Source organism: Mustela nivalis, assembly GCF_964662115.1.
Source record: "Mustela nivalis genome assembly, chromosome: 11".
NCBI classification, from domain to species: domain Eukaryota; kingdom Metazoa; phylum Chordata; class Mammalia; order Carnivora; family Mustelidae; genus Mustela; species Mustela nivalis.
In genome coordinates, this window is record NC_139030.1 from 75,890,142 (window position 1) to 75,915,119 (window position 24,978).

The following is a 24,978-nucleotide window of genomic DNA, read 5'->3' on the forward strand; positions in this document are numbered from 1 at the left end:
TGTGAGGAGACGGGAGTGGAGGTAGTGCTGGGGCTTCCTTAAGGCTCCAGACTCCCAAGAACAAGCAGTGTACAGTGTTTTTGCCTGGGGCCCTCGCGCTGCCCCCCCGCTCCCCGCTCCCCAACAAAGCCACCCAACGAAACTGCTGGATGGAGGACAGCTCTCCTAAGCCAGGCCATCGGATTCCCCCAGCTCCGAGCAGCCCGAGGGATGGGGCCACCCAAGCCCTGGGACTCGGTACAAGTCACCAAAATACTGTCCTTTCCACTTAGTGCTTGCCCCAGTTCTGGTAAATGCAAGTTTTATTAAGCAGCAATGACAAGAGGCAAGAGCACAAAGGCAGAGTCGGAGCAGATCCAACTGGAAATTTTCCTGGTCTCTGAGGCACAATCTCTGCTCAGCGAAGCCTGGCCCGGGGATCCTCTGTGACAGCAGTCTCCTGGGTAACCGTGGGCTGGAACAGAATGGGGAGCTCAGGCCCTCCTGGAGGAGGCCCTCTCTGGAGCCGGCTGGGCAGGCTGTGGGGGGCAGTTCAGCCCTGAGGGGTTCGTGTGGGGCAGGAACAACCTGGGTGGGCACTGGGGCTCCACCCACACAGGGGGCCTGGAGGGCAGGTGCGCCTGGGTGGTCAGGGGCTAGGGCGTCCTGTGACCCCTGGGATAACGGAGCACTGCTCATATCAGTTGCATCTCACCCCTTCCCCCGCAGACGACAATTCCCCTGGTCTCCACAGCCCAGGCAGGCCCTGTCCCCCTGAACTGGGCATTTCTGAACAAGGGGCTTCACGTCCGGTGGCAGAAGTGGAGGCAATGTCCCTCAGGATGGGGGGGGGGGTGCGTGTGAGCCTCAGACTATAGAAATGGATGGCCTAAATGCCCTATCTGGTGGTGGCTGAGTGAGACAGTCGCGGAGCAAAGCCCAGACCTGCAGGGACTTTGTTGCTGTGGATGGCGGGCGGCGGGGGGGAGCGGGGGTGATCTCAGATGAGGACACTAGACGCAGGTGGGAGACAGGGAGAAAGACGTTGGAGGCAGAGGCCCAGAGGACCAATGGGAATGCCACCATCTCCTGGACGTGGGGTGTGTTCAGGATTGTCTGATACTTAACGCTGAATTCTTTTGAGCTCTCAGCTGTTCTTGGACATTCTTCCAACTGCTGTGAGCTCAACCGAGAGCTTAATTAGTCCTATGGACAGCCAAGTTGGGGGGAACGATATTGTTAGCCCCAGTTTACAGAAGGGGAAACTGAGATGAGGAAAGCTTAAGTAACTTGCTTAAGTGCCCTGTCGCCATAGCCACTGCTATCTGAGGATGGCCCCGACAGTTGTGCCCCTCCCTTGTGCATGTGTACCTTCCCTCCCCTCAGGAGGTGGCTCTCATGTCCCCTCTTTCTGAATCTAGATTAGGCCCAGAGCTGCTTTGCCCAGTAGAATGAAAAGATGGTGGGCTGGGGCCTCCAAGCCTGGGGTGTTAAGTAGGCCTGGAAGCTTCTGCTTCTTCCCGGTTGGAACGCAGCCCCCGGGGTGTGGGGAAGCCCAGGCAGTCTGGCGCAGAGGCCCATTGGGAGGAAGTCGATGGCCCAGCCAAGCTCGGAATGTGATTCTCTTAGCAGCAGATCTTCTTGCCTCCATCAAGACCACTCTGCTGATGACGCAGAAGGCAAAAACCAGCTGTCCCCCTGAGCCCTGCTCAGACTGTTAAACCTCGAGCAAATGCTTCCTCTCTTCAGTCATGGGTCTTGTAGCGTTTATTTTATGCAGGAACAGAGAAGCAAAGCGATCACACGGCCAGTTTAAGTGGCACAGTAGGATTCAAACACAGGTCTGGTAGCCCAGGGTCCAATCTCCTACGGCAACTGTCCAGGGCTCTATGGCCAACATTGCCATGTGTGCGGGGTGTCCTCTGGAGCTCCGAGCGTCCTCCCAGAAGTGAGGCTGCACAGACTTCCTTTTGGGTCTGGGATGCAGCTTGGTTCTCCGTTCCCAGGAGCCCGAGGCTTCACAGCATTCCTCCTCAGGGGTTCCCTGAACTCCCAGCCCGGCCAGGGGTGCAAAGAGCTGGTCTCAGGTCAGATTCATGGTTCCAGCCCTCCTCAGCTTCAGAACCTGCTGCCTGGGATGCCCACAGGGGACCCTGCAAGGTCTTAGCCCCCAGTAAACCTAATGTTTTTTTTTTTTTTTAAAGATTTTATTTATTTACTTGAGAGAGAGATAGTGAGAGAGAGCATGAACGAGGAGGAGGTCAGAGAGAGAAGCAGACTCCCCATGGAGCTGGGAGTCCGATGCGGGACTCGATCTCGGGACTCCAGGATCATGACCTGAGCCGAAGGCAGTCGTCCAACCAACTGAGCCACCCAGGCATCCCTAATGGGGTTTTTTCACTCTCCGCCTCCCCACACCTGCCGTCCAAATGTCCATGAAAGCCCCATAAGCTGAGACAAAAAGAAGTCAGAGAGGTTAAGTGAAGTCCTGGGCGGGAGCTGTGGTGGGGGAGGGAGGTCTAGGTCCTCCTGGTCTGTGCCCTCCTGGTCTGTGCACCCTTACTTGGGCTTGTTAACTGGGCAGAACATTTCTAGGGAGAGAAGGGTCAGAGTCCCACAACCCACACCCCTGTCTTTTGCTTGGGGAGAAGGGTTTCCATAAGGCTGCTGGAGAGCTTGATAGGTGTGTCCTGATGTTGAAGGGGGGGGGGGCGCTGAGTGTGCGACAGGCTCCCGAGGAAGCTTTCTTTGGTGGCAGGTTGTGGCCAAGCTTTGGTGGCAGGTTGTGGCAGGGGCTGTCTGCTTGGAGCACAGAGCCAGGAAAGGCCCACCTTCTGGTAGCCGGTGGCAATGAACTAAGGATGTGGGAATGTTCCGGTAGCTGGTCTTGGTTGCCTAGCTCCCGCCCGAGGAGACCTGAGCTGGCAGAGCTGTTCACCTGCACTGAATTGCAGTGAGGGTGGGGGTGGGGCGAAAGGCTCCCCAGGAGCCTCCCCCCAAAACTGGGGCTCCAGCACCAAGCCCTCCCCCTGAGCAGCCTGTGAGGGAGGGGGAGCGTGGGAGCAGCAGGCAGGGAAGGCAGAGGAGAAGCTGGCCAAGCTCTCCTTCGCCAGCTGCAGGCTGCCCACGGGGCACAGTTTTCAGCTGGTGGAGGGAAGCAGCTTCAGCTTCAAATGAACTTTGGAATCTGGGTTATTTTTCCTAACTAGACACTATAATTACTGAAATCTGATTTTTATTGTAAAAGTGACCCAAGGAATTTTTCTTCTCTTGGGTTGAGCCAAAAAAAAAAAAAAAAACAAAAAAAAACAACCGGGAAAAAAAAAAAAAAACCCACCCCCAAAACCACCACGAAATCTTACTTAGATTTGATTTCACCCACGGTGGGGGGAGAACCAACCCCGCAGAGCAGGTTTGAAAAGGAAGTGGGGAAGAAAGCACGAAGCTGTGTTCTGGTAATCTCCCTCAACGCTCTTTTGCTCAGCGACACTGGGCCCCAAGCAACAGAAGAATTTTAGCTAATTGAGCAGAAAGAGATTTATGGACAGGGCGCTGCGTGGCTCAGAGAATCCCTGGAAGGCGGGGGAAACTGCTGCTGTCATCAGTAATTGGGAGGTGACACAAGGAATCCACAGTTGAAAGCAGGCGACAGGACCACAGAGAGGACGTCACCGCCTCCCTGCCCATGGATGCTGGGTGATGGCATCTTGGCTGTCCCCTCCCTCACGTTTCTAGCAATTAGATAAGGAGAGAGCCGCTGTCTCCCTCAGACTGTGTTGGTGGGAAGACCCCAAGTTCAAGAACATGGTTCTAATGGTGGGCCCTGGGGGCGGGGGTGCAAATTAATATTTACTTAAAGGGTGAACCCTTACTTGAAAGCGAAGTAATGGTCGAGTTTATCCCCAGATGACCAAGATTCCATCCTCTGCCACTGGGATGAATGGGGACTTAAAAGCTTGATTGTTGTACAGAATAGACGAGTATAGGGGCACATGGGTGACTCAGTTGGTTAAGCGAATGCCTTGGGCTCAGGTCATGATCCCAGGGTCCCTGGATGGAGTTCCCATTGGGCTCCCTCCTTTGTGGGGAGTCGTCTTCTCCCTCTGCCTCTCCCCCTGCTTGTGCTCTTGCTGTTTCAAATAAATACATAAAATCTTTTTTAAAAAACCACACAAACAAAAAACCAAAAATAGATTATTATAGGAAAATAAAAATACATTTTTGGAGGCCTGAGTTTTTGGTTGTGGAATTCATACTCACCCAGAGATCATGCAAGAAATGAGCAAAATAAATCTGTGAAAGGCCTGGGCACTTGAGGGCCTTGCTCAGTAAGTGCTGGACGAAGGGGCTGGTCAAAGTCACACACACACACACACACACACACACACCCCGTTTCCTCACTGCCATCCCTCTTCTCAGCAGTCCTCCTGCAGGGCTGGCCAGATAGGACTCAATGGCTTCCAGCCACAAGACTCTATCTCTGGGGTGGGAGACTGGCACGGGGACCTTCATCGGCTCCCGTGTTCCCAGTTCTGTGGCTCTGGCTGCAGGAGCATGGGTGGCATGTGGCAAGGATGAGACACCAGTGGTGGGCAGCAGCATGAGGGTGTCCCCCACGGTCCTGGAAGAGCACTGCCCATCCCTGGCACCCCACGCCCTGGGCTTTGAGCCTCCTTCCAGGCCCTAGGACTCCTTAAGGGACTCAGTGCCAGGAGGGCCAATGGCTGTATCGCACTACTATATGAGGCCTCTGGACCTTGGGGTGTACTTCCCTTCCCCCGCTGCCCTTTTCCCTTGCTCTGCCATGCCTCCTCATGGTTCTGCAAAGCTCGGATGAATCCCCGGGAAGGCTGACCAGTCATTGTTAGGTCTCCCTCCTCTGAGCCCCATGCTGCCCGGTCGCACGCAGACCATGTTCGAAGTGACTCAGTTCCAACTCTGCAATTCTGTAGAGGGGCAGATTGGAGCCCCGAGGTGGCATCAGTTCACTCCGCCAGTGGCCAGTAGAGGAGTCTGGGTGCCCTGGACCCTCCAGACACGGGCCCCATGTCCACTCCAGGGACACGGCGCACACAGCCTAGGGTGTCACACGTGCTAGGCTCCCCTCGGTCACGGACCCATTCTCCTTCCTGAGCAGGCAGCGAGTGGTGCCCAGAGCTCCCCAGATGTCCCTAGGGTGGGCAGGGACCTGGTTGCCATTTTCTTCCTGAGCATTTATTGAAACTCCTGCGAAGACTTCAACACCAGTGGGTGGTAACTCCTTCAGGCAGAAGGCTGAGAAGGGTTTCCATGGAGACCGCCCAGGCTCTGGTTTCCATAGCAACACTTGTGTGAGGTTACAGAGCTCCCTATATGTGTCTACTTAACATTTCCAACCACTTTATTCTTCAGGCCAGACCGGGGCCTAATATGGGGATTGCTTTCTAGGAAGGTGACGGACCTCGAGAGCCAGAGGGGGAACGGGTGAGACTGTGGGTTAATTGGCGGACCGAGAGGGCATCCCCTCAACCAGCAGGCCCTCCCCCATCCCCAGCTGCAGGGTGTGTGGGTATAAATATATGCTCACACATGCTTAAATTATGAAAAGGATATATCTGCATGACATGGAAGGATAGAGAGTCCTACAGCTCCCCGCCATCCCTGTTCTCCAGAGGTGACTGGTGTGACTTGGCTTTGAGTATCCTTCTAGAAATAGTAGATGCACATCCATAGAGTTATCTTTTAGAAAATTCACTAATGGGATATATATTCTCGCTCTGCCATCTGCCTTACCCTAATTATAGATCTTGGAGAACTTTACACATTGGCACAAATATTTCTACCTCATTCTTTATAATGGCCAAAAAAATAAATAAATAACTGCACTTTTCAAAAAAGTCAGTCCCAGTGGAGGGACTTTTGTTTTCAGTTTCTGGCTATTACAACAATAAATATCCAGTATGTATATTTTTCTGTATACTTGTTTAAGTATATCCATATGGTAAATTCCTAGCAGTGAAATTTCTGAAATTTTAAAATCTGATTCTTGTCAAGCCAAAAATTATCACCATTATCGATACAAGAGGGCTTGTCCACACTTGAGAAGACTGTGTGTTATTAAACTGAAACCAAACCAAACCAAACCATAAAACCAATCTCTCCAGCTCATTCTATGAGACCAGTGAACCATTAATACTGGAGCCTTACAAGAAGAGCATGAGAAAGGAAAATTACAGGTCAGCCTTCCTAATAAATATATATCAGTAACTCCTAAATGAAATATTAGCAAACAGAATCCAATAGTGTAGAAACTAGATAATCCATTATGACTAAATCAGTTATTAATGTTATACGCCACATTAACATATTAAAAGAGGAAAAAAATCATCATATTGGTAAGTGTGGGGAAAAAATGTGATAAAAGAATTCAACGTATATCCTGATTAAAAAAATGCAAACTAGGAATTGAGGACAACTTCTTCAATTAACTTCAAAAAGAATATTCTCCCAGTATCTATAGCTAAAATGATGCTCAAGATGAACTGTCTTTAAGAATCAAGACCAATGGGGTGCCTGGGTGGCTCAGTGGGTTAAAGTCTCTGCCTTCGACTCAGGTCATGATCCCAGGGTCCTGGGATCGAGCCCTGCATCAGGCTCTCTGCTCAGCAGGGAGCCTGCTTCCTCCTCTCTCTCTGCCTGCCTCTCTGCCTACTTGTGATCTCTGTCTGTTAAGTAAATAAATAAAATCTTAAAAAAAAAAAAAAAAGAATCAAGACCAAGTGGCACCTGAGTGGCTCAGTGGGTTAAGCTTCTGCCTTTAGCTTAAGTCATGATCTCAGGGTCCTGGGATCAAGCCCCAAATTGGGCTCTCTGCTCCTCGGGGAGCCTGCTTCCCCCTCTCTCTCTGCCTGCCTCTCTGCCTACTTGTGATCTCTGTAAAAAAAATGAGTAAAATCTTGAAAAAAAAAAAAAAAGAATCAAGAACAAATAAGGTTTGGACTATTACCACGATACCAGAGCTTCTACTCAGTGAGGTAGGAGAAGAAAAAGACATGTTTCAATTATATGAATGGAAGAGGGGCGCCTGGGTTGCTCAGTGAGTTATGCCTCTGCCTTCAGCTCAGGTCATGATCTCAGGGTTCTGGGATCAAGTCCCACATTGGGCTCTCTGCTTGGCGGGGAGCCTGCTTCCCTTCTCTCTCTGCCTATTTGTGATCTCTCTATCTCTCTCTGTCAAATAAATAAAAATCTTTAATTATTTGAATGGAAGAAAAAAAACCTATTCATAATCAATACAGGGCCTATGAAGAAAATAGAAAAGAATCCTCAGATAATGTCTTAGAATAAGGAAGACAGCTCGGCAAAATTCACTGGGTCAATACTCAAAAATAAATTACATTTCTGTACATCAGCGACAAAGAGGTATAATTACTATAACAACAAATATAGGAGACTCAGGAATCAATCTAATGAATGATCTGCATGACTACTGAGAAAAGTATCCAGTTGTAACAGAAGAGATAGAAGATCCAAATAAATTTTTCAAGTACCATTTTCATAGATCAGGGCACTCAGTATCATAACAATCTCAGTTCTCAGCAAGTGGATATATAGGTTCAACACAAGTCCATTAAAACCTCAACAGAACATTTCATGGAACTTGATAAACTGTTTCTAAAATACATATGAAAACAAAGGGCTGAGAATAGGCATGGCGCTGCTGGAGAAAATCAAGGTAGGAGACTTGAACTACCAGATATATGGACTGATTATGATCCAAAGGATAGACCTAATAGGACAGAACAGAAAGCCCAGAGATAGACTTTCCTTCCACATAGGGAAGCTCGAGCATTGTAGAGACACACTGTAGCTCAGCAGGGAAAGGAAAACAATAAAAACAGAACAAATGGTTACCCTACCTCACACCATACCAGGGAATAATTTACTGGGGAAGGTTTAAATGTAATATACAACACATTAGAAGGATTATAACACAATCCTTGAGGATTAGAAGAAAATATAAGATCAAATCTCCTCAATGTTGGGATAGGAAGGATTTCTGAAATGATGCAATGAGACACAATTGTAAAGAAAAAGAGGGATGAATTTGACTACATTAAAACCAATAGTTTCTGTTAAAAGAAACAGAGAAAATGAAAAAGACAAGTCATAAATTTGGGCAAGGTATTTGCCACACACTAGTGACAAAATACATAAAGATTATGTAAGACACATAAACATATAAAGAACTTCAACAAGTCAATAAGAAGAAAACAAAGCATCTAATAGAAAAATGGGCCAAAGAACACAAAAAAGGCATTTTGTTTTATTTTTAAAGATTTATTTATTTGTGTGTGTGATAGAGACTGCATGCGTGAGTTGGGGGAGGGGCAGAGGGCGAGAATCCTCTAACAGACTCTCAGATCCCAGGACCCTGAGATCATGACCTGAACTGAAATCAAGAGTTGGATGCTTAACCAACTGAGCCACTCCACTCAGGTGTCCCAAGAACACAAACAGGCGTTTTATAGAAAAGGAAATTTGAGGATCCAATACATATGAAACTTGTCCCACTTTCCTAGTAATTGGGAAAGTGAAAATGAAAACCATCATGAAATACCATTTACCCTCAGTCCGTCAGCAAAACAAAACAAAAAAACCCACCCAAAACTCCAAAGGTTGTTAACATTAGGTATTGGCAAAGGTGTGGAACAAGAACACCTATGCAGCACAGGTAGGAATGTAAATTGGTTCAATTCCTTATAAAAAAATAATATGGCAGAATTTTGTGGCTTGAACATTTGCTTACTTGGGACCCAATATTCCACTTCTCTTACACAGGTGTACCAGATGCCTTACAAAAGAGATGTTCTTTAAAGCATTGTTGTGATGATAAAAAATTGGAAAGAACCTATGCACATTGTTAGGAAGATGGGTAGGTCATTAAATTGCATATTCACATATAGACTGATGGACAGTCATATAAATGAATTAAATAATGTAGGCATTACCATGGATGAATCTCAGAAATAAAAGGTTGTGGAAAGAGAAGAGTCAGAGAATAAGACATGTATTTTAGGACTTTTTGTAACGTTCAAATTGAAGTAAAACTGCACTAGGAGTTCATAGGTATGTGGTAGAATTATAAAGCAAAGCAGAGAAACTCAGAATAGGCATTACTAATTACCCTAGATTGGCCAATCAATATAAAGAGATTGGCTAATATATGAAAAATTGACACATTTTCATGGTTGTCTTTAGACCAAAGAATAGATGTGTCCTTAGTGTCCCGCACAGGATATGGAGGGGAGGGGCTGGAGTGTGTGTGTGTAGGGCGGGGGGGGGGGGGTGTCTCCAAACATGGGAGCCAACGTTCCCTGCATCCCTGAGCATGAATGCTTCTCCCCCCATCTAGAGTTGGCCTACTTCCTTTCCGCTTAAGTCAGGGCTGGTTTTGTGACTTGCTTTGACCAACAATGCAATGAAAGAACGTTCTGGAACTTTGGATTCCAGGCCTTAAGAGGACTAACGCCTTTGGCTTCCTCCTGCTTGGGGCTTGGTTGCCAAACTCTAAGGAAGGCCACGGTACTAACTGGAGGCTGTGGGCTGAGTGAGGCGTGGGAGGGGAGGGGCACCTTGGGTGCAGAGCATAGCCAAGCCCCTGCTGAAATGCAAAGCACGAGTGAGCGGCTCCTGAGAGTTGGCCAAACTCAGCCATGCCTGGCAACCAGGAAAAACAGTCAACTGCTATGTTGGGCCATTAAGTCTGGGTGGTGGTTTGTTAGCAGCAAAGGGAGCGGTGCACCAAGGAAATCAGCGCTACTGACAGTCTTTCATCTCATTAGTTGGCTGGTGGGTCTCCAGATGCATGCTGGTCATGATGCCTCATCATTTATATCTCTGTGACTTATATGTGGCTTTTTATATGGAGTAAATGCTTCACAGTGTAAAATATTTAATAAAAACCACTGCAATTAAACATCTTTTCATGTTTAAGCAATGACCCACTTGTAGTTCCTTACTCTGCAAAGATTGTTCATAGTCTTTGCCTATTTAGCTCTTGGGTTGTTCATGTTTGTAAGAACATTGCATATAGAGGAAAACAGTCCTTTCTGTCTCCTAGGTTTCAAAAGCATCTCCCTCCAGCTTGCCGCCCTTGTATATCTTTGGACTTCCTGGTGTTTGGCTGTACGTAAATTTGCTCTCCCTCGTCTAAGATGGCTTTAAATCAGTTAGGTACTTTCATGGCTTCATTTCATACTTAAAAACTTTGGTCTCTCCAGAATTAACATTACAGGTGAATTTTTGTCAAAATGGTTAGCCAGCTGTCCCATTAAAAAGAACCCACACAATGCCCCCCATTAAATTTCCTTACATTTAACACAATCTCCAGGCCCTCCATTGTTCCACTGACCTTCTCCTTTGCTACATGTAACTCCTTAATTACGGTAGGTTATAATGCTTAATACCCAGAGGCTGTCCTTTCCCCTTCTGAGGTTTTACCAGACCATTCCCCATGTTGACTTTCCCAAAAGAACTGTATCAAGTTATACAATAAATCCTATCAGCATTATGTGATTGCACTGCATGTAGACTGACGTCTGGGCGAGACTGTCTTTGAGAACAAGGGTGTGTCTGCACTAACCTGAGTCATTCATGTCCCTCACAGGATTATTGAGCCAGACCAGCCCCAAGGGCATCGGCACCCACACTTGCCCCAGGTCCTGCCTCTGGGGTCCCCCCATCCCTCCACCCCGGCCAGGGCTCTAGGCTGCCTCTCCCACCGCTTTCTTCCCTGCAGAATACGACCCCGTGACTCAGGCCAATCTAGCTCAGATCCTGAAACCGTGCAGAACACTACATCGTCCTTGTGCTTAAGGACAAGCAATAATGATGTCATCTTGCGTGTGGAACTAAATGGGGTGGTTTATGGGCACTTGAAAGCAGCATGACCTTGGGTGAGTTACTTCCGGTATCCAAACCCCTTCCTCCTCCTCCCTGTGCAACGTGAATCCACCTGGCATGGTGAGCTGTGAGGACTGCAGGGACACCGACCCTCTTCAGCTGAACCCGGGAACGGCCCCACCTCGGCCCACTGGGCGCCCACCCCTCCCTGCTGCTCCTAAGTCAAGGTCAGAAGGCAAAGATTTTTATTGTTCTACAGACACTTCTGAAAAGGGATCTAGTTGAGAAAATATACAAAGCATTTCAGAGTTTCATCTCCAGAGAGCACCTGAGTCTGACTGGAGGTGTGGAAACCTCCTCTTCCAGGCTCAGGGCTGAGAACGGTTAGCATATTGAATGATCAGTAAAAACATGCAAAAGTGAGAAGGAAAAGGAAAAAAAGGCTGCATTCCCCCAAAGCCGAGGGGGATGGAGTTTCAGAACGAGGAGGTGGCAGGGTGTACAAGTACCAGGTGGCTCTCCCTTTCCCCCACATTGTCTTCTAAAACAGCTCCAAGCTTGGAGAAAGCAACGAGCCCACCCCCTCGGCTCTGCTCAGTGCTCAGCCCCGCAGGGCTGCCTGCATACAGGGGGAGCATGGTCCCCCTCTGTCCCATCCCCGTGGCCATGGCCACAGGACCCCGTGCTTGTGCTCCTGGGGGCCCTGGCTCCTCTCTTCTTTGGTTCCACTCGGAGAACGATTGTGCTTTAACAGACTCATCCCCACCCCTCACTCCCAGGCTCCTGCTGGTGGGCTGAAGGCACTGACAGGAGTCCTGCGGGGAGCCCCAGGACCCCACCTTCCCTTGTGCTCTGGGTGGGTCCGTCCCTGGGCACCCGCCCCCCTCCTCATCCCAGATCTGGGAATCTGGACAGGGGACTGTCCAAGAAACAAGCCTCTGCGGACTTCCCCAACTGTGCAGACATTTCTGAACCCCGCACCACATCCCTGCCCTGTCCCCTTGCCCAGGTCCCCCATGAGCCCAGCCTCTCCATCCAGCCCATCTTCTGGGCTGCCAGTGCAGCTCTGGGCCGGCCCTGGCGGACCTGCCTGCAGAACGGTGGTCACGGAAACCACCCTGTGCCACCCTCCTGTCCCCCAAACCTGGGAGCTCAGAAGAGGTGGGGCCTCGAGAGGTCACGGCTCTGGTACAGGGAGGCGGGTGGGGCTGGAAAGGAACCAGGAGACACGTCACGTCTATGGAAAGGTGTCCAAAGTACAAGCTAAGCGAGGGGAAGGAGGAGGGCCAGGGTGGCCAGAAGAGAAACAAGGACGAGGGCAGGGGTGGGGCCAGGAAGGGGAGGCCCTCACACCACCCCGCAGATGAGGGTCTCCACCACGAAGGTGTTCTCGAAGTGGCGGATGGCGTTGCAGTTCTTGGCCCCTCGCTTGTTGATCCCTGGGAGAGAAGAGAGAAGCTCAGTGAGGACTGTACCCCTGCCCAGAGCTGGCTGGGCCACAGATGTCACCAGCCTTGGAACCCGAGGGGGACCTCTGGAGCCTGGGAGCAGGGAGGAATAGGTGGCCCATGTGAGGACACCCAGACTCACCCAGGGACAGTGCACTGAAGGGACAAGAGAGCTCGAGAGCTGGAGTCAGGCAGCTCAGCTCTGCCCCCTTCCCTGTTGTGTGACCTCAGGGGTGTTCCTTAACCTCTCTGCCCCTCCGCTGCCTCATCTTTCAAGGGGCACCAAAAATAACGATGAGATGACAGCCACAGACACGCTCCTAGCAGGACGTAAGGAGTGTGAACCGGGGCCCGGCCCAGGGGAAGTGCTGAGTTACCATCAGCCGCTAGTATCGCTCTGCTCTGAGCTCCCCGACAGCTGGGCTACAGCCCCCTGGCCAGGCACCCGGGCCCACAGCTGTGGCCCAAAGCTCAGGGCAGGAGCCCGGACGGAAGGAGCTGCCACTCACGCCTCCGGGTAGCTCGGCGTCGCAGCCGGTAGGTGTCCTTCCCGTTGCACAGGTGGTAGATGAAGGAGCCCAGGGCCTCCTTGTCACTGACGTGCTCTGTCACCACCATCTCCTCCTGGATGATGTACGTCTGCGGGAGGTAGGTCCCCCTCTGCGGAGGGCGTGGGCTCAGTGCCGGGCCAGCACACAGGGCTCTCCAGCTCCCCTGCCCACCGTCCTGCTCCGTCAGAGTCCCCCGCCACCTGAGATGCCCGTCCACACCGCCCACGTCCCCCTCCACGGCGCTCATGGCTCGCCCTCTGGACACTTCCAGGTGGCTTCCGGTTGTGCCCCAGTGCTGCACGTGGGGGTTCTCTGTACTGCCAAAGTGGGGCATGACTTAGGGGGCTGAGGAAGCTGGTCTTGGGGCCCTTCACGAGAGAGGGAGGGAGGCAGAGAGGCATTGACTTGGGGTGTGGGAGAAGATGGAGGGGCACGGGCTGATCTGGGGTGCCTGGCCCAGCTGGCAGCAAGCCCCCCCAGCAGGAACCTCCCTTGCCCCAGGCCTGGCGTCCACAGGGGAGTGCGGCAAGGTGCCATGAGGGCTCCCGCTCACCTTCACATTCATGAGGAGCTCCCAGAAGTTTCGGGGGGGCAGCACAATGGTGGTGTTGAGCTCAATAACATAGCACTTGTCCAGGGAGATGTCATGGTAGGCGGTGAGGCCCTGGGTGGAAAGAGTGGCCAGGTCAGGCTCTGCAGGCAAGGGCCGGGCTCTGGTGGGCTGGGAGGCCCTTGGCCAGCTGAGATACCAGCCTACTGTGCCAGTAGGAGATGCCCCCGATGCTCGCTCCCCACCTCGCCCGTGTCTGCGGGAGCTCCCCCGCGCTACATGAGAAACACCAAGTGCCCGGTGCCTCAGCTGTCAGAAGGGCTCATCTCCTGGGGTCCCAGAGCTGGGGTTTGTGGAAGACAGTAACGGTCCATGTGTGTCTTTCATCACCCCGTGAGGTCCTATCGCCCCTGCGGATAGCCTGGACCCTCAGCCAGAGGCGCTCCGTCCCTGGCTCCCCATGGGCTCCAGCAACAAGAATGTCCAGAACACAGAGCAAAGGGATTGTTCTGGAGAATTCCTAGGAAGCTCTGGGAGGCAAGTACGGGGGTGGCGGGGACAAACAGCTGGAGAGCCCGTGTCTCACTGGCCTCAAGACTTTCTCACTGGTGACAGGAGTGAGAAGGGTGGGTGAAGCATCTGCAGGCTCCCTGCTCTGTGGGGGTGTGCTTCTCCCTCTCCCACTGCCCCTCCCCCGACCCCTGCTGGTGGTCTCACCCAAATAAATAAATAAAATTAAAAAAAAAAAAAAAAGAAGCACAAAAGATGGTTATGTCTGGGGAGGGGATACGGGCTGGGGCGAGGGGCACAAGGGAACCTTCTGGGGTGCTGGCACAAATCCAAATCTTGCTCTGGGGGGGATTCCACGTAGCCACTAAGCTGTATGCTTAATGCCCTTGACAGGAGGCACACTATGCCTCTGGAAAATGTCAACACAAAACTGGCTTAGCCCATGACGGCCGTGTCTGCAGCGGTCAGGTGGCCGAGGACAAAACCCACCACAGCTAGTTCACACCTCTCGAACAAAAGTAGGGTCTTTAAAATCCTGCACAACCTAACCCGCAGCACCTGCCACCACACAGGACCTACTGAAAGGAGGTACTGGGGACACGGGCCTTCTCTTGCTCCAGTTCTCCTTTCTCATGACCCTTGGCGGAAGGGGGGCTCTGGGTCATCAGGACACCCTTCCACCATGGCTGCCCCAGCCCCGGCTGGCCTCACCCGCTGAAAGTCATGAATGATGTCTGCGGGGTCCCCGCCGCCGAACTGGGGCACGGGCACGTTGATGCGCTCATAGTTCTCTTCGAGGTAGATCTTCACGTCCTCCTCCAGCTCCATCCGTGTGCGGGCCTGGGAGGACAGGGAGTCCTCGTAGAGAACCCCGCAGTGGAAGAAGTTGTCTCGGGCCAGCTGAGGAGGGGAGAGACAGACAGACCGGTCACACGGCACCCTCGCTGCAGCCACCCTTCCTACCCTGCCGACCCCACCACGCCAACGAGGCCAGGGCCTCAGCGAGTGGCAAGAGTGGGACAGTGAGATCCATTTCACAGATGGAGACACTGAGAAACATGGGGAGTCAGGGAGAGGGAGGGTGAGCCGGCTTTGCCTTGTCCTAGGTAGACCGGCTCCTTGGCTCTCAGGGCAAACAAAGGAGCCCTGGATTGAACTGTGGGGCGCTCAGGAGCCAGGAGAGTCACCAAGAGGCAGCCAGCCTCACACCAGTCCCACCACCTTCCCTGGACCCTGTTCCCCCTGAGCAATCCTGGCAAACACTGTGCCCCTATGTGAACAGCCAGCCGAATCGCCCCCCCCCACGCCCCATCAAGGGTGGGGAGGCGTGTGCCATGACTGCGGCCAAGCAGCTGAGCCCGTGGACCTTTGTGCCCACCTGTCCCTCTCCAGCCATCCTCCCCCCACCCCCCTGCCCATCTGTGCAGGGACTACAGGCCTGCTATCAGCAGAACTGCCCTTTCTCCTTTTTCGTGTGAGCTCTCCCTGGGTGTGTGTGTGTGTGTCTCTGTGTGTGTGAATCATCACACATGAATCATACTGTCCAGGGCACAGACTTGGAGGCTGCTCCGAGGTGCCCCCATTCCCCAGCCAATGGGGTGGGGTGAGGAGCCCCAGGAGAGCACAGGTTGGAGCTGGGAACAGAGGGGACCAGGAGCCCTCAGGAAGGGCCCATGGGTGGGAGAGCGAGAACCAGGAGCATATGGGGAGCTGGCTGTGGAGGGGGGACGATGGGGAAGGGGGCGACGAGAAGGAAGGGAAGGCAGCAGGTGTGCAGGAGCTGAGGTTTCCAGGGCAAAATCACATGGAATACAAAAGCTCTTCAGTAATTTCTATCATGGAAAAAATGAAGTAACTAAGTTAAAAACCACTGCTTGAAGGTGGGGAGGGGTCACTTGGGTCATAAATGACCGGCAATTCTCAGCCCCGTTGTCACACTGGAATTCCCTGTGTGTTGCCCTTACCGTTATTCTTTTGAGCTGTAATTGATCTACCTTGGTGGCCCCGTCTCCCTCCTAGGTCTGACTGATCGCAAGGTCACTGTGACCGCGACTGTGACCACTTCTTCCACCCATCTGCAGGCCCTCACTGGCTGTGGGAGCATGTACCTGGGGACCCGGGATGCTCTCATGGGCAGTGGAGGCCACCCTTGCAGGACGAGGTGGTGGGCGATCTGTTCATTAACCCACGGTCTGCCTTCCTTGTTTTATAACCCAAATAAACGTCCAAGGAACAGAAGTCCTTAAAACATGATCCTTGGGCACAGGGTTTGGCTCTGAAGGGATCCCAGAGTTCTAGTTTCTGCTGGATCTGAGTGTCTGGTGAAAACATTCCAGGGAGCCAGTGCGGGAAGGGGCCAAAGATTGCCCTCCCAGCGCCCCCACTGCTAACTGTGCTCCTGGAAGAGCTCCCTGTTGGGCCTCAGCTGTGTCTGAAGACAGTAAGGACAGTCCATCAGGGGCCGTGGGAGTCAAGAGGACAGGGCTCCGTTCCTGTCTCCCAGACCAGGCAAGGGGCCAGGTGGGCTGGTGTCTGCCCAGGGCGGCCCCATACAGAAAGGGTGCGGGGCTTCTGGCTTGGCTAGGCACCCACTTCCACCCATGGGGCAGGTCACTTGCTGCCCCTCCCCTATAAGCCCCAAGCCCCTGGTACTCAACTGCCCATGCTGCCCTCCTGACACCTCCCTGCAGTTCCTTGCAAACACCGCCTTTCCCAGAGCCCAGTGCCTCCCTCTTCCCTGGCCTCACCTGTGCGAGGAAGAAGTATCTGTAGATGTAGACGGAGGCGAACACGAGGCCCATGAGCAGCACGACCATGCCCATCGACAGGTAGCAGACGCCGCCCACAGAGCCCCCCTTCTTGTAGCGCTGCGGGGGGGGCCGCTCCTCCTGTGGGTGGCAGGGCCGGCTCAGACAGATGGTGGTCCTGTAGCTCCCAGAATCCTCCCGCCCCCTTCCCAAAGTGAGATTCCACTGTGCTGGCCAGGACTGAGCCTTGGGAAAGTTGGGGGGAGGTGGCGGGGATGATGGTGGGGGAGGGGGAAGGGCAGTGCTAGGGACTCACACAGCATCATCTGGAAGGAATGCCTTGCCAGGTCCTCCCCAGTCTCCTCCCAGGTAAAGACAAACTGAGACCCATATGGCAGCCTCAGAGAATGACCCCCGAGGACCAAGTAGGCCCCGCTGGATTGCCCGGGCCATTATCTTCATTATCTCCCAGCTGTGGTCACAGTATACTCTCTTAAACACAGAATGGGGGAAGCACAGACATGGCCTTATCATTGCACCAGACCCAGGAACCTGCAGGAATCGGGGTGCACTTGGCAGGCTGGGGCCGCTGCTCTGGGCCATGGGGAGCCAGCGAAAGCTTCGGGGCCACCCAAAGGTGGCAGTGCACAGGGCAGACGGGGACTGTGGCCATGGGAAGTGGCTTCTGGGCTCCACCGAAAAGGCCGTGGCAGGGAGCGCTCGCTGGCATTGCAGGAGGCCCATGGGGTCTGGGCACTGTGCTGGACTCCCTCGAGCTGGGCAGCCCTGAGCACACCATCCCCATGGGCACAGCTCAGCCTGCAAGGGGCCAGCCACGGCCCCACACTGGCAACTGGCCAGCAGCTTCAAGCAGGCTGGCAGGAGCGGAGCCTGAAGAGTGGAGTATGGAGGCTTCCGGAAGCTGGGACACTTTTGCCAGGAGGGAAACGTGGCCAGGGAGGCCAGGGCAGGAGGCTCCTGGAAAAAACCTGCTGCGGGGAGCCAGACGGGCTCAAGACAGTAGCCTCGGGGTTGCCAAGAAGCAGCAAGTTAAAAGGACCTTACTCTGGGCCACACACATCTGGGCTGGTGGAGCACGGTGTGCGTGTAGACTTAGGAACACTGCTTGACCAGCAGGACTGGCCTGAGTGTGTCATGATTCAGGCCCTTCAGGAGCTGCGTGACCTCGGCCACCTCTCATGTCTGTGACTGTCGTCCCCCCAGCCCTGCCCTCCCCCATCTTGAGAGCTGTTGTAGAAGACCTTGCCCGCCTCGGCCTCCACTGGCCCCATTCAATCCCTCCTCCATGGGGTCCAGATAGTCAGGGTGAGAGAGGAGTCCAGTCCCAAGAACACACAGCCTCCAGGAGCTCCAGGAGGCAGTGTGGGGTAAGGGAAGGAGTTCCAGCCTGGAACAAGAAGCTTCTCCACGTATGTATGCCAACTGCCTGCTTAGCCCCCTTTGTGCCATTAGTTCTCTCTCTCTTTACCCTGGGGGCTGGGGACACAGCTCAGGTCCAAGTGACTTGGGACAGATAGGCCCCTATCTCTCAGCACAGTACAGGGGGCCTAGCCTGGGGGGGTGGGTGGGGCACGGGGCCTGTTGTGCTGCTCAGGTCCCAATCCCTTAAGGCCCCCTGGCTTAGAGAATACAGGGTATGGGGCCCAAGCCTCCAGGGGCAATGGGGCGTACCATCAGAGGGGCAGATGTCTCCCTGACTGGGGCTCTCCCACTCACCCACACCCAGGTAAAGGACAAAAACCCCTGGACCCCTCCACCCCCCGGCACATCCATCACCAGACCAGCTAGCTAGCCCCCAGCCTCTGCACCACGAGACGGAGACATGGGGCAGGAAGGTGCCCCAGCCCATCGTGGTCCCCAACACCTCCGTCTGCCCTCCAGGGAACTCGCCTGGCAGGGGTGGGGGGAACTCGCCTGGCAGGGGTGGGGGGAACTCGCCTGGCAGGGGTGGGAGGCCAAACCCATTGCCCTGAACTCACTACCTGAGTGCTGGGGCTCCCACGACCCCAGCCCTGCCTGAGTTCAAGACCAGAGAGACACCTACCTGGCTGGCATCTGCTCAGCACCCTGGGTTTCCCTGGGGTTCCCTAACCAAGGTCCCATGGGGACAGCTGCTACCACAGGGGGGCCCAATGAGGAGCAAGCCCACCAGAGGCTCCTGCAGATGCGATGGTGGCCTTTCCACTCCTCCAGAGTCCAGAGTGGGTCCCAAAGAACCATGGCCGACCTGGGAGACAGGCCAGGCTGCCTGCATCAGCGGGGGGGGGGGGGGGGGGGGGGGGGGGGATATCCTGCCCTGGGGGCGGGACATTCACCAGCAGTGGGGTGAGGAGGGACCAGAAGTTGAGAGAGGGCCCAGCAGGGACTCCCTTCCCCTGTGAGGGGAGCATCAACAGCCCCCCACCCCCAGCCTCTCTCTGGAAATGTGAAGACGAAGGGATTAAAAGAGACAACATGAAAGCCCTTTGTCAAGGATGAAGTGCTGGATAACACAGCAGATCTTTCTCCACTGAGCCTCTCCTTTGCAGGGCCGTGGCCTCGGACAGCTGTTGAGGTTGCACACTGGCCATGCATTCAGGAAAACTGGAGACGCAAGCTTGTAAGAGCTGCTTTTAAAAGAACAAAACAAAACAGAGTCAAGGGCCACCAGCAAGTGAGCCTCAGAGTCCGCCCCAACGAAGTTCACAAACAAGGCCTCTGGTTTGAAGGCAGCCTTTCTGCTTCTGGTGGGGGGTGGGGAGGGGGTGTTTCTGAGGGCCTGGAAGGGGTGGACATGGTGGTGGCTAGGCAGCCGGCCCAGGAGAAAATGGCCTCCAAGAGGTCCCTGGATACTACCCTGCGTCCTTACTCTGGGAGGTGTCACTGGGAAGGCTGAGGACCGCCCACTTTTCCTAGATGTGCGGTGGACAAACGCCTCACGTGTCTGGGGCTAACAACTCCTGATCCCACCACTGCTGACCACCCCCCACTGTGTAGTGAGACACAGCTGCCCTGCTCCCCTCCCCAGCCCACACCCCACCCACAGACAGGGCCCAGATCCCAGAGGCCTCATGGCTGAGCAGCCGGCTGGAAGGGAAAGCAGGACTAGACCTTGCCAGAAGGCAGACGGGGAGCCATGGATGTCCCTGCTTTGAGACAAAAGGGACTTCAGACACCAACGTCCACACAGGAGGGAGGGCCCCTGAATCATGCCCGGGAAGGCCCACTGCTTATGGGGTCCCCCCACCACACAACAGAGAACCTGGGGATTGGGGCCTGGCTCACCCAGTCCCTGGAGAGGCCTGCTTCCTGAGACCATCCCCCCATTCCAGCTGCTTCACCTGTCATGCTGGACACTCAGGGAAATGCCACCCCCCACAGGGAGCAGCCAGGCCTCTGTTGGTGGGGGGGGCTTCCATTTAGAAAGTAGAAAAACACTGCCTCCTGTTTCCAAGGCAACAGGGCTTTCTGAGCAAAGTGCCTGGCTGTGCACTCGTGTGGGGCATGTGAGCCGGCCGTCCAGGATCCAGAGGGGCCCGGCCTCCCCAGCCCCTGCACTAAGGCCTGCAATGGCGCTCATTAAATGGTTTCGCAAAGCCAGGGCCACCGCCGTTAAGGGGAGCCCAGCCAACTGGAGCATTAACTCAGCGGACTCCCAGGGCTCCCGAGGAGCCCCCCAGCTACAGTTCCTCGGTAACAATGTCCAAATTAACTGCAAGCAGATTAAACTACAATTGCAGGCGGCTGAGAGGAGGCTGGCGGGGAGCCAGGAACGCACTTGCTGCAGCCCAGGCCCACAGCTGGAGGGGGAGGGGCTCTTGCCTGGCCCTTCTCAGCTTTAGTTCCCCTCAGAAGCTCGCTTCTGGGGCTGCAGACCAGATTCAAGGTCACTAATGTGCTGTGTATGAGAGAGAGAGAGACAGACAGACACACTGAGTGGAGGTGGCGGGGGTGGGGGAAGCATCGGAGCCCACAGAGCTGGGTAGATGCCAACAGGGCATCATGGAACCCCGTTCCTGTCGTGTGCGGGACCCCCCAAAACTCCCACACCACCCACTGCTCTGAGTCCACTTGCTTCCTGGCACTGAAGATGAGACTTCAGGGAACAGAGGCTCCAAAGGAGGAGCGGCAAAGCTGGAGGCTGGAAGAGCTCTCCTGGGGGACAGAGAACTTGGAAAGTGTGTGTGTTGGGGGGGTGGGAGCTGGGCTGCGCCTCCATGATTTTACCATAAACATTTTTTTTTTCTAGGAGGAGCTCAGCCTCCCCGGCAGTCTGCTGACAGCCTTGAAACATGCAGGGACCGGCCCAGAAAAGTGAAAAGAGAAGGAAATAGAGGAGGGAAGAGAAGAGCCACTGCGGTGTGTTCGAAAGCCCAGGGGCCCCTGGGAAGGCCCAGGGCAGGCTAGGGAGGGGATGACGGAAGCCCCCACCCCACCCCAGCGCAGGACCGGGTGTGGGGGGGGGAGGGGCAGGACCACCTTCCCACAATAGTCCCTCATCTCACCCACAGAGCCAGCGGGTACTAGGGACCTGGGACAGGAGCTCCAAGCCCGGTCAGCTCCACCTCCCGGCTGGCAGGGGACCCTCCCCCGACCACTCCGGGAGACCCGGTTCCCTCCGCCAAGGGCCTGAGGCCAGGACGTGGAGAGTGAAATCTGATCCCCAGGTATGCAGGCGGTGGGGGGGGGGGGCGATGCAGAAGCCAGGAATCAAAGGCAAAGCCAAGGAGAAAACTAGCCATTGCTGGAGAGATGACGGTGTTGAACGTGTCTCTCTGCTCTTGCAGACCCCCAGCCCAGTCCGGTCTGCACAAGCCTACACCTGGCTGCCTGAGTGTGCACGCACTCGTGCGCGCGCGCGCACCCGCAGGTAGATCGAGGGGAGAGCGGAGGAGTTGGGCAAAGAGGTCCAGCGCCAGCCGCAGGCCTCCAAAGGGGAAGAAGGATCCAGTCAGCGCGTGCTGAGAGGATGCTTCTCGGCCAGCCCACTTTCCAGGCTGGCTCCCCGCCAGTCGCCCATCAGCCCATCAGCGCAGGCTTCTCATTACCTCTGAGGCAAGCGCCAAGGGGAGGGTGGGCAGCTGGAGGCCCAGCTGGGTCCCCATCCCCACCCCCTCCCAGCCCACTGAGGCACTTCCTTCCAGCAGCAGGTCTGGGGACAGAATCCTCCTTGTATTGGAGTTTTTTGCTCAGAAGCAGGGGGGAGCCCTGCTGTGAGCTGGCAGCCACCGCCTCACCCCAGCCCCCCAGGTTGTGCCCAGGTGGACATTTTCCTAGAACATCCACAGGGCATTCACAAACTCATTGGTTCACCAAGTAGTCCTTCTGGTGCTTTAGATCTGATTTTTGAGTCCAGTTCAGTAACCAAGGAGGGCCCTTGGTTCCCCTTGGCCAGAAGAAACTTAATAAGCTTTCCTCTGCATCCCCATCAGCATGGGGCAAACCTCAAATGCTCTTGACAAAGGAGAAGTCTGGTGGCAGGCCCACCTGTCCCACCTGCCTTCTGTTTCAGTGCCCTAAGGTCGGAAACCTGGGCACCTGCTGTGCTCACCACCACAGACTCCCAAGTCAAGGTGGGGTGGAGTAGGGTGGGGAGGATGGATGTGCCCCTTAACCACATGAGGGCACACCAGGCCCAGAGCCGTGAAATCTCTTCCCCCTTCCCCAGCTCCAATTCCAGTGGGCGACTGGCAGAACCAACATGTCACACCCAAAGCCCCCACTGTATCACCTTGGGGCCTTAGGGGGCTATGATCACTTACTGATAAGTAGTTCTGTCCTAGAGGGGCCAGAATTTTAATCCTCCTGGGCCCCCAGTGCTCCTCCATGCCAAATTAAGACAGCCAGGAGACCCTGCACAACTAAGAAGGTTTGGGAGGCAGGCTCCTGGCCATTACAAACAGCACCGGGAAGATGTTGATATTTCCATTTCATGCTGGGTGAGGGGAAGAGAGGACGCTGGCTATCCACGCCAGGAGCTGGCTGTCAGTTAGCACCCAGGGGATGCGGGCATCATCCAGGCCCACCCACTGTGTGCCACTCCTGTGAGATCGTTCTGCTCCCTCCCTGAGCTGAGACAGGGCAGGAAGCTGTCACCCCTCAGTGAAGGGTGGAAGGAGGCTTCCAAACTTTTAAAGCAGCAGACCATGGTTTTCAAATACAGAATGCCCCCAGCCCACGTGAACATGGGATGCAGATGGAGTTGCATGATGGACCAGCCTAAGTGGTCCCCCATGATGCAATGACCACACCAGGGCAGGGGAGCCGGCCTGTGGCTCCTCTGTGCATTCCTCACTGCATCTTTGCTGGGGATGTGACACCCACCTCCGAGGCCCCTCTTAAGTGTCCCCTCTTTCACTGGCCAGGGCCCAGATCTTCCCCTGCAGCACCACCCCCCCAACCCGGGTTGAATCTGAGGCAAAGGCTGAATCTGAGCCACAAAACTTGGGGAGGGACCTTGGCGCTGAGGAAGCCTCATCAGAAGCTAGCAGCGGGCAGAGAGGAGGAGTGGACAAAGACTTTGGAAGTCCAGTCTAGATGCGACAGCTTGGTGCACCCCAAGAGCGCCGAAACGATGGCTACGTGGACACCTTTGCCGGAGTACAATACAGCCTGGCTGGACCAGCTCTCTCACCTTTCCCCTCGCCTCGCCTTCCTGCCTGCCACGCGTCCTGCCCTCTCCGGGTCAGACACCACGCAGCTCAGACAGTTTTCCACTGGCGGAAATGCCTTCTCTTCCCCCGACTGGCGGGAAGGGGGAGGAGGGGGAGGACGCCCGAGGAGGCGGGGTGCACGGAGGCCCGCCCCCACAAAGAGCCTCCGGGATGCGGGAGGGCACCAGGGCAGTGAAGGAGCCTCCCCGCGGAATGAAGGGAGCAGGCCAGAGCGAGAGCATAGACAGGAAGGAAGAGGGGAGCAAGGAGGTCCAGACGGTAGGGGTGGAGTGAGATCCGGGGGCCTGGCCTCATAACCTCGAACCTCGAACCTCAAACCTCGAATCCCAGACATGCAGCCAGGCCGATTCTGGTTTATTTCCATTTCATCACTTTCTGGTCCACCAATTCAGGTGCAGACCAGCAGCATACTCCCAGCCCTCGTCTGGGACGAAGTCAACGGCCCCTCCCCCGCTTCGTTGGCACCAGACTCTCCCCCCCGCCGTCGCCCCCAACCATTCCCCACCAATCCTGACCCACCTCCCTACTTTGGGGAAACAACGTCCAACCCTCCTCCCATCCCCCACCCGGGGCTCGACTCTCGGCCCCTCCCTCTTGATTAGAAACAGACGCATACCCCCCACCAGCATTCCCCCAACTTCTTCCTACCGGCCGCTTCCCCAGTCTTGGGGCCAGCCGCTTAGGGCCCCTCCACATCTGGAAGAGACCTCAAGCGCTTTCCCACCTGGGGACCAGCAACTCAGACCCCTCCTACTTCTCGGACTTTTGCTTTCGGCTGCCGCTTTAGGAGAGGACCGAAGCCCCCTCCCCACTTTGGGATGGAGGCCCCATTCCGGACCCTCACTCCCTCCGGTCTCGGCTCCGGGACCCCGATACGCCTTGAACAGTTCCCGGGGCCGGCTGGGCGTGCCTTGCCTCCGACTCCAGCCTGAGTCCCCCGGCCCCTCTTACCCGAGCGGGCGTCAGCAGGATCTCGGCAGCTGGGGCCGGCGCCGCGGCCGACGCCGACGCCTTATCGGCCTTGTCGCCCTTGATGCCGGCCACGGCAGGCTGAAAGCTGATCTTCACCATGGCTGCGCCCGGCCGCGCGTCCGCCCTGCAGCCTCGGCCCGTGCAGCCTCTGCCCGTGCAGTCTCTATCTGTGCGACCGCCGCTCCGCGATCTGCAGGCACCGGAAGTTTGGCTGGTGTGCGCGTCCCTTTCCCTAACCCCGCCTCTAGTCTGCCCCGCCCCGTCCCGCCCCCCACCCGAGCGTCTGCGCCCCCTTCCCCCAGCCCCGCCCCGGGCGCGCAGTGACCCCTGCGGGGCGCGTGGCTCCGACAGTGGGACGGCTGAGGTTTGCTCGCACATTCACTCACTCACTCACTCCCTCGCTCCATTCATCCACCCACCCACCATCCATCCATCCATCCATCCATCCATCCATCCATCCATCCATCTATCCGTCCGTCCGTCCGTCCGTCCAATCAGGCATGGACTCAATCCCTTTCACAGCCTTATACCTTCCAGCTGCCTCGCCAAGACCAGCGACCCCACGACACTCTGTTAAAAGAGTGTTTGTCTGGCAAATACAGCTTCTAGACAAATTCCCCGTCTTCATACTCTCCTCTTTGGAAACGCTGGTGCGTCCGCTGC

General features: G+C 55.1%; 1 protein-coding gene across 1 annotated transcript; it reads right to left on the reverse strand.

The window, feature by feature from the left end:
- Nucleotides 1-11,091: 11,091 nt before the first annotated feature.
- Nucleotides 11,092-24,534, reverse strand: ITM2C (integral membrane protein 2C). Its single transcript, XM_082690257.1, has 6 exons — nucleotides 24,295-24,534; nucleotides 16,670-16,810; nucleotides 14,634-14,822; nucleotides 13,416-13,526; nucleotides 12,821-12,971; nucleotides 11,092-12,302 (listed from the first exon to the last, which is right to left on the reverse strand). The coding sequence occupies exons 1-6, from the start codon at nucleotides 24,412-24,414 to the stop codon at nucleotides 12,211-12,213; spliced, it is 804 nt and encodes a 267-aa protein (XP_082546383.1). The 5' UTR covers nucleotides 24,415-24,534; the 3' UTR covers nucleotides 11,092-12,210.
- Nucleotides 24,535-24,978: the final 444 nt, after the last annotated feature.

Coding starts and splice junctions, on each gene's coding strand:
- ITM2C (XM_082690257.1), bottom strand. CDS start 24,414: ATGGTGAAGATCAGCTTTCAGCCTGCCGTGGCCGGCATCAAGGGCGAC. Junction 14,823..16,669: donor GATACTTCTTCCTCGCACAG/GTGAGGCCAGGG, acceptor TCCCCTCCTCAG/CTGGCCCGAGACAACTTCTT. Junction 12,972..13,415: donor AGCTCCTCATGAATGTGAAG/GTGAGCGGGAGC, acceptor CGCCCTCCGCAG/AGGGGGACCTACCTCCCGCA.